This window comes from Arachis stenosperma, chromosome 4 (assembly GCF_014773155.1).
Source record: "Arachis stenosperma cultivar V10309 chromosome 4, arast.V10309.gnm1.PFL2, whole genome shotgun sequence".
Lineage (NCBI taxonomy): Eukaryota > Viridiplantae > Streptophyta > Magnoliopsida > Fabales > Fabaceae > Arachis > Arachis stenosperma.
Window position 1 is genome coordinate 146,773,414 of NC_080380.1, and position 13,635 is coordinate 146,787,048.

Below are 13,635 nucleotides of genomic sequence, written 5' to 3' on the forward strand. Positions count from 1 at the left end.
TTATGGTTTGTTTCTCAAATGCAAATGAATATATACAGTCATACATAAAGATAAAGAAGACCAATGAGCCCTTAAATAGGATGGAAAGTAGGATGGAAAGTAAGGTGTAGTTGATTTCACGTGAAGTTGATATTAATTTTAGGTGAAGTCCACTGCACTTTAGATAGACATCAAATCTGTTATGGATTAAATTAACAAGTAGCTGAAGTTTAATTAGATTTTGTTTTAGACAATTCAAATTACCTATTTTTTTTATTTAAACAAAATTAATTTTGATACTTATAAATAGTTTTACATTTTTATTTATACATTTATTTAATTATGTAACGACACATCAATAAAATAATTAATTAATATTATTATAAATATAATTATATGACTGTATAAAATATTTTACACTTACACTGTCGCTGTATTAAAATTGAACTCTTTTAAAAATTGATATAATTTTATCATATACATGGATATAAATGAAAATGGATATTTGTTATCTATTAATTATCATCTATTTCTATAGATATAGATAATATGTCATAATTCAAATTACAACCATTTAAATGATTTTGTATACAAATAGAAAATCCAATTTGGATGGTTGTGAAAAGGTTTAACAACAAAAATTGTATTTTATGGAATTGGTAACAACATTAATTTTCTTTTTTTATTAGTTTATATGTTATTTTTGAGCTAATACTCAAATTGGCCCCTGAAATTTGACCCCCGACTCAATTTAGCCCTTAAGGTTTCAATTTACTCTAATTGTACCCTGAAATTTTGACTCTAGCCTCAAATTGGCCCTTTCGGCATTTTTCGTCACCGGAAACCTGAGCTGTCAATTTTCGTTGACACCTGGCACCCTGGCAGTTAGATGACATGGCAAAATGTTTGAAGGCATCAATTCAACCCCCAAAAATTTTAAATAAAACCTAGAAATCCCAATTTCCCCAAATCACAAGAGTGTCTCGAAGAGTTGAGAAGAATGTTGGGTGTTAGCAGCCAAGGCTCAGGTAGCTCTAGTAGAGCTCGTTCGCATGGTGGCTGGGTGAAGAACGCACACCGTGACAGAGGTGACAGAGGTGAAAAGGTTCCGCATTGGTGCGGTTGTGGGTTGCGTCCTATTCTTCGGTGGTCTGGAACTGATTCTAATCCAGAAAGACCATTCTATGGATGCTCTAACTATAATGTAAGTTGATTAAATTGTTGCAAGCTGAACAAGTGGCTCATTTCTCAAATGTTTGTTGGTTTTGTAGTTGTTCTTCCTCTCAATTTTTTTCTTTTTTTTTGAATTTTTGGTGTTGTAGACTACTGGTAAGAGATGGTGCGGCTTTTTTAAATGGGCAGATATTGAAGAAGAAGAAGCCATAGTTGGCAGAAATGAAAGTTCAGTTGGTGAAGACCATTGAAAAATATCTCTGGGATGGAAAATTAGTGCAGTTGAAGCTGAAATAAGAATATTAAAAATGTGGAATATTATGTTGTCTGTGTTTGTTATTATTTTTGGAATTGTGATTGTAGCTTATGGATTAGGTGGGATGAAATATATGTAACTATGATGTCAGTTATGTGAATGAAGCATTATTATGTATTTAATGACAAAATAGAAATGAAATTTTATGTTCTCTTGGTAATGATATATCTTGTAAAAATTCTTTAAAACTGAGATTATACAAAAGAGGAGGTATAACTTATGACCAAATAAGTATCAGAAGAGTATAGTTTGTTCAAATTGGTCAAGCTGTTATAAGTCTGTATATGAAGACAAATCAGGAGCCGGCTTTGATAATTATATATGTAGTAAGCACTTCCATTAGTGACAAAAGAAAATCTAATAGAACCTTTTGTGGTTCTTGCACTTGACAAAGAATCCAGAAATAAGTAATTCATTAAGTAATTCAAAGTCATTAATCATTGTCAATATCACAGCATTAGCAGTAGCAGTATCTGTATCATACTTCAAATACCATAAATAACATAGTTTCAAATATCCTAAACCAAAATAGATTACTCTACATAACATAGTAACAAAATATCAAAAGAGCTTAGTTTGATCAAATACTCTTTACAAAATATGTTCTACACAACTTCCAGTCAACATTGCTTTTTCATTTTCTATTTTGTTGTTGGTGGTTTGAAACCCGGGGTGGGGACGAATGTCATAAACTCTGCCAAGTGTGCAGCTGTCCCAGAACTTGCTCCTTGCATTGGGTCCACATTGAAAGTTTTTTTCCTCTTAGATTGTAGCTTGTCAGGCCTTGTGACCTGTTGTGGAGGTGGAGGTGGAGGTGGGTCTGATAGAGGGACCTAGTTAAATTGTTAACAGAATTAGCAACCAATACAGCCCAATAAAAATCAATCAATATGTTATCAAATAGTATCAATCAGTTAGATCTACCGAACATTTACTCGTGTATTATAAATCAATATAAACCAGTTAACAGTTAATCAAATATTAGAAACCAAACACTACCTGTTCCTGATTTTCCGGCTGTGAGTAAGTGGGTTGGGTTAGTACAATCTCTGAAGCATTTGCATCAGCAATAGCTTGACCTGGTGCTAATGAAGCATTTTCATTAATCTCAGCAGCTTGGGTGTTAGTAGTAGCAGAGTCTGCTGGATCTGTACCCTCTCCAGCCTTAGAACCTTTTTCTTTTGCAACAACAGCCGCTGCTGCATTAACAAGGGCACTAGCAAGGTCATCAGCTTTCCTATGAGCGCAACTCCTCCTTGTATGCCCTCTCGTACCACAGTAAGTACATGTGAATTCTTTGTATTTCCTCTTCAACTTGGTTTCAGTTTTTGACTTCTTAACACTAGATGACTCTTCATCAGCATCCTTCCGTCTTTTTTGGGTTATTGGCCCTGGCTTTCGCTTCATTTTAGGTGCATGAGGCCTATTTTGTTCACTTCTCTCCCAAAGATCTTGTCCGGGTATTGGATTGAGAGAGTGCTTGTAGGTATCTCTATAAGCTTCCATTGTCAGCCAATGATGACAAAAATCCTCAGGATTTCGATTTATCTTGGAGATGGCTGCACATGCATGGACACACGGCATTCCTACAAGAACAGATGTTATGAAACAGTATCCAACAATTTATTTAAATAGAGACTAATCACCAGAGACATAAAACATAGTGAAACAAATAAGAACACTTAAATGAATACAAATCAGTCACTATCTATAATGAAATTCAGACTCAATTATACAACAGTGCTTGAAATATTATATGTGTTCACATCTTTGTAGAATTTTTAATGTAAAACTGAAACTCAATTTCATATCAGATTGTGTAAGTGGAAGAACCACTCGAGTTTTAGAATCACAGAAATGGAAAAGGTATAATTATTCTAGAAATTTCTATAGTTTCACTAAATTTCAATTAATTTTCTATGATTTAAAAGTTCGAAATCAAGTTCTTAAATAAAAAATTTCAATTAGATACTTGCAGCTTAAACATTTCTAATTAAGTCCCTGTATTGTACAAATATTTTAAGAATTGTCCTATATTAATAATTTATGTGTTCTACTACATTTGATGAAAATATGGAAACAAGCTTCTTTTTTAATGTGATAAGGATCCGTAGAAAACTATGCCAGGATAAGGGAAGAAAAGAATATCTAGAACTAGACAAACATAATGAAAAAAATTAGCATAAACTCTGTTAACGAAACAATAATCAAAAGTTAAATACATTGCAATGACTGGCCAAAATACAAAATCCTCAGTTCATGATTATCACTTAAACATTCATGGTGGTCATTGATGCATACAATGTTCAGTACAGAAAATATTTCATTTTTACAAGAAATTATCCAATCAACAATTAAATTAAAATGGGATATGAAGGAGTATAATTGTTATTTTAAAATGGAATATGAAGAATCAAAGACTGCTCAAACAGATAAAGAATTGAACGCTTCGGTTGATCACAGTCACACACATGCAAAAAAATTAAACCCTAACATACAAAAATTCTATCATCATCAACAACCATAATCAACCACATTCTCCCAAAGTTTCACTGATCAAGTAGGGTGAAAAAAATGAAAAACACCACACAACCAACATTTTGATAAAAATCAGAGCAAGATAGTTGAGAGTATCGATTTTGTTACTAACCTGTTTTTCAAAAGATGACTCCCAGGTAATTAATCTTCACAATGGAGGTAGAAAGAAGTAAGAAAAGCTTCAAAGCTCCATTACTGTGACATCCATGGTGCTTCTCTGACGGGAAGGAAAATAAGAGAAAGTGGAGGAAGAGAAAGGGTCAACAGAGTCTCACCTATGGAGTGGTTACTGTTTCGATTTTCATTTAACCCCTTCCTAAGGGATACGACGTCGTTTGTAACAATTTCGGCGCCAACAGTAAAACGACGTCGTTTTGAGACTGCCAGATGTCATTTAAATTTGCCAGGTCAGCTCTCCGGTGACGGAGAACGTCAGAAGGGCCAAATTGAGGCTCGAGGCAAAATTTCAGGGTACATTTAGAGTCAATTGAAACTTTGAGGGCTAAATTGAGTCAGAGGTCAAATTTCAGGGGCCAATCTGAGTATTAACTCGTTATTTTTAACAACATTTTATAAATATTAAATATGTTATTTTTTCTGTTCTATTAACTTCATGGTTTATTTCGTAATAACGTAAATTTAAATTTTTATATCTAAAAAATTAAATTAATTATTAATCTAATCTAAAACACTAAAATAAATTGAATAAAGTTGGACTAAATTGGAATCTTGCACCAAAACGGCAAAACAGGAGCTACAAGTCTAAAACCAATACTTTTGCCATGGAAATGAACAGATCGTTCAACAACTAAGTTTTAGATTTTTAATATATAGAAATTAAACTTGTTTTTTATATGATGATTTCTTTTAATAATAAAAATAACTTTAATATTTTAACTTAATAAATTATATTAACATCATAAATTATATTAACTTTGATATTTAACTCTTTAATCTTAATTTTTAATTTAAATATATTAATTAAACATCACCTAATTACCAAATAGTCATGCGACTCATCATATAGTGATAGGGTGGAAGAAAAAGTAACACATGCAATTTTACTAATGAGGCAACACATTTTTATTGACGAAGTCAATGTAACCAACGGAGCGTAGAATTTATGTGTACATTTGATTCATTAAATGATTTTAGTTTAATTTTGTCCTTCCTGTGATCTTTTATGTGTATATTTGTCTATTCTTTTAAAGTATTATTTTAATACTTAATATTTTGATTAAATTTTATTTTGTGTTTAAGGTTTTAAATATTTTATTTTTTCGATTGTTGTATTTTATTTCATTCCTATTTTAGTCTTCTAGTTAAAATTATTTTTTTAAAAATACTTTTTATTTATCATAATTTTTTAGATAATAAAAAAAAATCGTAATTATAATGTTCATGAAAATGATTATAATGATTTAAGAGTTAACTAATAAAATAATAAGAGGAAAAGAGAAAAATAATAATAAAGAGAAAAAGTATTCCTTTAAAAAGAAATAAAATTTTGATTAGAAGATTAAGAATTTTTTTGGATGTTATTAAGTTGTTAGAATTTTTTTTAATGTGGTTAACAAAATTTTAATAATAAAAATAAAAATATTAAAAAAATAAAAAAATATTTTTTTAGAAGCTATAATTTTGATTTACTTAGAAGATTTTTTACTTTAAAACAAGATTTTTTAATATAATAAATAAATAAAAAATACTTCTATGTTATTGTATTAAATATAATTTTTAGATAAACATTTTTATATAAAAAAATTAATTATAAAATTATTTTATTTTCTAAAAAATCCTTTAAAAAAATCACTTAAAATAATTTCGTAAAAATTCTCTAAACAAATCTTAAAATATGTTGAAATAAAATATTTAAATAATAATAAAATATTTTAAATATTAAAAACAAAATTAATTTTTTTTAAAAATTAACGACTAAAACAGTGCTTTAGTCAAAGTAAGAATGTTGTTTGGGCATTTTTTTTATTTCTAATTTCTAGTAATAAATTAATATAAACCAAGAGTTATATGTAAAATTTATCGATATTTCAAAAAATATCTAAACACAGCAAACTCTCTCAGTTTCAGTTTCACTCACAAACCGCAGCTGCTTTCCCTCCATCTACCGCCTTCGCCGTGCTCCGGTCGCTGCCGCCTCTGGGAGCCTCTAGCGCCTCGCTTTTGACCCTCACCTTTCCTTCATTGCTTCCTCAAAACTACACACTTTTTCACTTGTTTGGTAACGATTTTTTTTTGGCATCTTCAGTTTCACTATGTGATTTCATTTTCCAGTTTTGGAGCTTCTGCTTCACTATATAATCTTCTTTTTTAGAGTTGTTTGTTTTACTCTATTGTTCTGTGTAATTTGAGTTATGGCTAATGAACACTTTGTGTTTTTGGATTATGGTTTATCGTTTAGTGGTTAGTAATTACTAATATTACTTCTCAGTTTGTTATGAAATTTGTTAATTCAGCACTTAAATTTGAATTGGATTTTACGAAAACTCGTCCTAACAAACTTGGTAGTATGAACTATGAAGCGGAGAGATTAAAACCCACTCATAAGGCAGTAACCAAAGCTTCAAGCTATTAATCGTTGGAATCTGAAATCTGCAACGAGAAGCATGCAAGTGATGAAACTCAGTAGCCTCAGCTCATGTAACCGTAGTTTGTAGTTTCTTGTGTCCTTGCTCTTTAATTATAATACCTATCTTAGGGAAAATTTATCAATTTTAGTATTAACATTTGTTGAGTAAAAGTATGGGATGAGTGGTAATGGAAATGAAAATGGATGATGCAGTAAACCCTTTTCATTTCCTCAGTTAAAAGTTTTGGTAGAGCTTACTAGGTGTTTTTAAAATTTGTGATTTTCCTTGTTGGATTTCTAGTTGATGTAAAAGTTAATCGTTTAACATTTGAGTTGTTTTTTGTTTTTCTTGTTAATTTGACTAGCAGATATCCTATAGCATTGGATGCTTGGATAACGATACAACCACAGGAATTCATCTACTTTTCCAGCAAGATTGCAGAAGCATTGAAGAACCTGTTCTCTCAAAATATTGTCTGATGTGGGTTCTTCAGAGTTCCCAAATTGGTAGGCAAGCTACATTTCAAAGTCACCTCTGCTACCCTGCCCCTGCCTCTTCAAGGCTGCCAGTGTCTTTTGTTGCACTGAACCATTCGGCCAACCCTGAAAAAGACATCAAGAGCAGCAACAACCAGTTGATACAATCTTTATGCAGAGGGGGAAACCTTAAGCAAGCTATTCAGGTACTGTCTAGTGAGCTCAATCCAACTCAGCAGACATATGAGCTCTTAATCTATTCTTGTGCACAGCAGAGCTCACTCTCCAATGGTCTTGAGGTTCATCGCCATCTTGCTAATAGTGTTTTCAGCCAAGACCCATTTTTAGCCACTAAACTTATCAATATGTACAATGAGTTAGGGTATGTTGATCATGCTCGCAAGGTATTCAATGAAACCCAGGAAAAAACCATATATGTCTGGAATGCACTCTTCCGGGCACTTGCAATGGTGGGTTGTGGCGAGGAGCTGTTAGATTTATATGGTCAAATGAACTGGATGGGGATGGCCTCAGATAGGTTCACATATACATATGTCCTTAAGGCTTGTGTTGTTTCGGATTTGACACTATGTCCTCTCCAAAAGGGTAAAGAGATTCATGCTCATATTTTGCGACATGGTTTCGACACAAATATTCATGTTATGACAACACTGTTGGATGTATATGCTAAATTTGGCTGTGTATCATATGCGAGTTTTGTGTTTGGTGCAATGCCTGTTAAGAACTTCGTCTCGTGGAGTGCAATGATTGCATGTTATGCTAAGAATGAAATGCCCATGAAAGCGTTGGAGCTGTTTCAGCAAATGATGCTTGAGGCAAGCGATTCTGTTCCCAATTCAGTTACAATGGTTAGTGTGCTTCAAGCATGTTCAGGTGTTTCTGCATTGCAATTAGGAAAGTTGATTCATGCATATATACTTAGAAGAGGTCTTGATTCTATACTCCCAGTTCTTAGTGCCCTTATAACAATGTATGGAAGATGTGGTGAGATTGCATTGGGACAACGAGTGTTTGATAATATGAAGAAGCGTGATGTTGTTTCGTGGAACTCTTTGATTTCTATTTATGGTATTCATGGTTTTGGAAAGAAAGCAATCCAAATTTTTGAAAATATGATCCACCAAGGAGTTACACCAAGTTACATATCGTTTATTACTGTTTTGGGTGCCTGCAGTCATGCTGGCCTTGTTGAGGAAGGAAAGATGTTGTTTGAATCTATGCATAGAAAGTACAGGATACATCCAGGCATGGAGCATTATGCTTGTATGGTGGATCTTCTTGGTCGAGCTAACAGGTTAGATGAAGCCATTAAAGTAATAGAAGATATGCGATTAGAGCCTGGACCCACGGTCTGGGGTTCGCTTCTTGGAGCTTGTAGGATTCATTGTAATGTCGAACTTGCAGAGAGAGCAAGCTCTAAGCTTTTTGAGTTGGAGCCTACTAACGCTGGCAATTATGTGCTTTTAGCAGACGTCTATGCAGGAGCTCAGATGTGGAATGAAGTAAAGAATGTGAGGAAGCTATTGGAAACTCGCAGCCTGCAAAAGATTCCTGGTTGCAGTTGGACTGAAGTCAAAAGAAAAATATATTCATTTAACTCTGTTGACGAGTGTAATCCGCAAATAGAAGAGCTCCGAGCTTTTCTAATTAAGTTGTCAACCGAGATGAAGGAGAGGGGTTATGTCCCACAAACAGATGTAGTTCTTTATGACCTTGATGAAGAAGAGAAGGAAAGAATTCTATTGGGACACAGTGAAAAGCTTGCTGTGGCTTTTGGGCTCATTAACACTGCAAAAGGCGAAACCATAAGGATCACAAAAAACCTGAGATTATGTGAAGACTGTCATGCTGTTACAAAGTTCATTTCCAAGTTTGCTAATAGAGAGATTCTTGTTAGAGATGTGAACCGCTTCCACCATTTTAGAGATGGAGTTTGTTCCTGTGCTGACTATTGGTAGTAGTTCATTTGAGGAACACAGATGTTAAAATTGCTCAAGTTAACTATAGTAAGAGAGGTTAAAATGATGCTATGGTTTCAAACACAGTAAAGGACTCTTCTGTTTGTCTAGTCAAAACTGAACACTTCTATAGATAGTGACCGGATTTCTTTTTATCTTATATCAAATTACTAATTACTAATTGCATACAAAGCTTACAAGTTTCATAGTTGTGATTGTAGAAGAAGAAAGGTACATTATTGCCTTAGGTTATAGAACTGTGTTTTAATGGATTCATTTTGGCCATTGAGATGCTTTGGTGTTTTAATGGCCTCGTCATATATAAAGGTTTTCATGCGCTTCATATTTTTTTCCTCCCAGAATATATCCACTTTTATTGGATAGTTGTCAAGAATGAAGACATGGGTTAATAATTAGTGATTAGTCTAGTAGTATAATCTTTTGTAAAGAAACATGCTTAGAAAATGAGACAGAGAACACCAAGTTTAAATTATTTAATACAAGATATAATTCTCAAATAATATAGATATAAGATTAATAATTTAACTATGGATTTAACATAAAAACGTGCAATTTCTTTCGTGCTAAAAACAAAACAACAATGTTATTTTAGAAAAAAAATAAAAATAAAACGACATTATTTGCACACGAGAAGAAGTTGATATTTGCCTTGAACATTAATCCTTTACTATCAATTCACGTTATAATTTTCGTTTATTTCTCATTACTTTCTCCAGTAGTCCAGTACTATATCCAAAAGTTGTAGACAACAATTTTAAAACATTTTAACACAAAAATAAGAATAAGGAAAAAAAATCATGTTAGATGTATATTAAAATCAATAAATATAAAATATATATTAATAAATGTAAAATATATATTGAAAATGGGTTATCTAAACTCCATTTAAGGGTCTGTCGTTGGTTAATAAGTTGCTACATGCATAGTGCAGAATTGGAATTCCAACACTTATTTCAGCTGACGAGTGAGCTGACCACTGGACCAAGTTGGTTCTTCGGTTATTAATTTTAACTTACGATTTTTTAAAACCGAAAAGTCCTAAAACCCCAAATAGGGGAAGTCCTTACTCCATAGTCCATATATAAGCTTATAAACAAAACAAACAGAAAGTGGAGGGAAAAAACAGATTGAAACAAATTTTTCTGGAAGGCAAAGCAAAGCGTAAATGAAATTATGAAAATATGAAAGTGATAGATTTTTCACATGATCATCAAATCGCAATTCCTTTATACAAGATTATCACGCATAACAGCATCATGCTGCTGCTACTTCTCCGTTTGTTCCTCCCAACAACCATGCCTGGGCGCCTTCGATTCACATTCCTTCGCCAGCACCCTCCAACGAACCATCCAAGACGGCGACGCCGATGCCGGCAAGCGCCTCCACTGCCACGCTCTCAAGCGAGGCGCCTGTTTGGACTTATTCGCTCAGAACATTCTACTAAACGCGTATGTGCAATCTGATTCACTGGACGATGCCTTGAAACTGTTCGATGAAATGCCGCTTAGAAACACCATCTCTTATATCACCTTGGCACAGGGCTTCTCCCGCTCCCAGCAGTTCCACCATGCTCTTCACTTGATTCGCAGGTAAAGTTTGAATCTTTCAGGGGTTCTTTTGCTTCTCTTGATTGTTCTCTTATCTGTATGCTTTTTTTTGTTCCAGCACAGGTTGTTTAGAGAAGGACATGAGCTAAACCAGTTTGTTTTTACTACTATTCTTAAGTTGCTTGTGAGCATGGATTGGACTCCTATGTGCTGCAGTGTCCATGCGTGTGTTTATAAGCTTGGACATCACACTGATGCGTTTGTTGGGACTGCCCTTATTGATGCCTACTCTGTTTGTGGAAATGTTGAGGTTGCTCGTCAAGTTTTTGATGGCATTTGTTGTAAGGACATGGTATCGTGGACTGGGATGATCTCTTGCTATGCTGAGAATCACTTCTACGAGGATTCGTTGCAGCTTTTTTGTCAGATGAGGAGTATGGGGTACAACCCAAACAATTTCACCATTTCAGGTGCTCTCAAGTCCTGTCTTGGTCTGGAAGCTTATGATGTGGGGAAAAGTGTTCATGGAAGTGCTTTAAAAACTTGCTATAATCGGGATATTTATGTTGGTACTGCATTGCTTGAATTGTATGCTAAGTCAGGAGAGATTGTTGAAGCACAGCGATTTTTTGAAGAAATGCCAAAAAATGACCTTATTCCATGGAGTCTGATGATAGCGCGGTATGCTCAGAGCGACAAAAGTTGGGAAGCTTTGGAGTTATTTCGTCGTATGAGGCAAGCATCTGTTGTCCCTAACAATTTTACATTCGCCAGTGTGCTCCAAGCTTGTGCCTCTTTGGTCCTGCCCAATATGGGAAAGCAAATCCATTCTTATGTACTGAAAGTCGGTCTTCTCTTGAATGTGTTTGTGTCAAATTCCCTCATGGATGTTTATGCCAAGTGTGGTCAAATTGAGAACTCGATAAAGTTATTTGTGGAATCGCCAGAGCACAATGATGTTACATGGAACACCATAATTGTTGGTTATGTTCAATCTGGGGAGGCGGAGAAAGCAATGAATATATTTATACGCATGCTTGAATATGATGTGCAGCCAACTGAAGTGACATACTCAAGTGTTCTCCGTGCCTGTGCTAGTTTAGCAGCACTAGAGCCAGGGCTACAGGTTCATTCCTTAATTATCAAAACCACATATAACAAGGATACTGTAGTTGCAAATTCTTTGATAGATATGTATGCAAAATGCGGAAGAATTACTGATGCTCGAGTGATATTTGATAAGATGAATAAACAAGATGAAGTGTCATGGAATGCTATGATCTGTGGATATTCCACGCATGGCTTGGGTGTGGAGGCTCTAAATTTATTTGACATGATGCAGCAGTCCAATTCAAAACCTAATAAATTAACCTTTGTTGGTGTTCTCTCTGCATGTAGCAATGCAGGATTGTTAGAAAGAGGCCAAGCTCTCTTTAAGTCCATGTTAAAGGACTACGGCATTGAGCCGTGTATAGAACATTATACTTGCATGGTTTGGCTTCTTGGAAGATTAGGCCAATTTGATGAAGCAGCGAAGCTCATCGGAGAAATTCCGTATGATCCTAGTGTTATGGTGTGGCGTGCACTGCTCGGTGCATGTGTTATTCATAAGAATATTGATCTCGGAAGTGTCTGTGCCCAGCGCGTACTTGAGATGGAGCCCGATGATGATGCCACCCATGTGCTGCTGTCAAACATGTATGCCACTGCAAAGAGATGGGACAAAGTTGCTTCGGTTAGGAAATGTATGCAAAAGAGAAGAGTGAAGAAGGAACCAGGCTTAAGCTGGGTTGAGAACCAAGGTGTGGTACATTATTTTACTGTGGGGGATACTTCTCATCCAGAGAATAAAGTAATATATGAAATGCTTGAATGGTTAAAGAAGAAAACCAGGGAAGCAGGATATATTCCTGATTGCAATGCTGTTTTGCTTGATGTGGAGGATGCCGAAAAGGAACGTCTATTGTGGGTGCATAGCGAAAGACTAGCACTGGCGTATGGTCTGCTTCGAATTCCACCGGCGAGTTCTGTACGTATCATTAAGAATCTCCGGATATGCACAGATTGTCATACTGTCATAAAGGTCATATCAAAATTTGTGCAGAGAGAAATTGTTGTTAGAGATATAAACCGGTTTCATCATTTTCGGAATGGGATTTGCTCATGTGGTGATTACTGGTAATTGTTGAAGTAACATAGGTAATTAGGTATTGCTTCTTTTGGTAACTGTATTATTGTGAATCATCTCCCAAAATAGTTAGGTAATTACACTTTCTCTTACATGTATTTGCCTATTTTCATCTCGATTTGAAAAGTATACACTTCAATTCTTCAAATATGATTTCTTATAATGATTGTTGTAGAAGAAAACAAGACTAATAAGTACAGATTTGGACTTTGGAACAAAAAGTTATAATAGTCTTGTAACATTTAACGACTATAACTAGCTCTTCAAAAGAGTAATAAATTTGAGTTTATACTTTTTTGCTCTCATCGAACATTTTTTTAACCTAAACCTTTAATTTGGCACAGTTTTTATCAGTTTCAGTGCTTCATCCATCTCTGATCATATTGAATTTTTTTATTTAAACAATAATAAGTTTGGATGTTTCACAAAAAGAGAAAAAGAAATTGTTAAGAATAAGTTTAGATTTTGTTTTTTATTTTTATTTTTTAAAAATAATTTTTGTTTTCAATTTTTTACATTTAATTTTTTTTAAAAGATACTTTATTTCTAAATGTTGAAAATAATAAAAATATGTTTAGACGATCTATTTTTAAAATGTATTTTTTAATATTTTAAAATATAAAATTATATTTTTATTAAATGTATGTTTTTAGTTATTTAATTTTTTATTTAGTTAATAATTTATTTTTATATAATATCAAATATAAAATATATTTTTTGAATTTATAGTCAATTTATTTCTAAAATTTAAGATTCAACAAGTATATTTTATTTACTTTTATCTTTTCATATAGGTTAATGATCTATATATATTTAATTTTATCTTTATA

The 13,635-nt window shown here is 33.6% G+C and overlaps 2 protein-coding genes across 3 annotated transcripts; both read left to right on the forward strand.

The window, feature by feature from the left end:
• The first annotated feature begins 6,051 nt into the window (after positions 1-6,051).
• LOC130973413 (pentatricopeptide repeat-containing protein CRR2, chloroplastic) lies at positions 6,052-9,305 on the forward strand. Of its 2 annotated transcripts, none has more exons than XM_057897909.1 (2): positions 6,052-6,245; positions 6,962-9,305. In XM_057897909.1, exon 2 carries the CDS (start codon positions 7,073-7,075, stop codon positions 9,047-9,049), a length of 1,977 nt encoding a protein of 658 aa, XP_057753892.1. In that variant the 5' UTR covers positions 6,052-6,245; positions 6,962-7,072; the 3' UTR covers positions 9,050-9,305. The 2 variants fall into 2 exon arrangements, with proteins under 2 accessions (XP_057753892.1, XP_057753893.1); XM_057897910.1 differs by having other exon boundaries at positions 6,070-6,664.
• Positions 9,306-10,191: 886 nt separating this feature from the next.
• Positions 10,192-12,931, forward strand: LOC130976468 (putative pentatricopeptide repeat-containing protein At5g13230, mitochondrial). The gene is made up of 2 exons (XM_057901343.1): positions 10,192-10,659; positions 10,741-12,931. The coding sequence occupies exons 1-2, from the start codon at positions 10,274-10,276 to the stop codon at positions 12,797-12,799; spliced, it is 2,445 nt and encodes an 814-aa protein (XP_057757326.1). The 5' UTR covers positions 10,192-10,273; the 3' UTR covers positions 12,800-12,931.
• Positions 12,932-13,635: the final 704 nt, after the last annotated feature.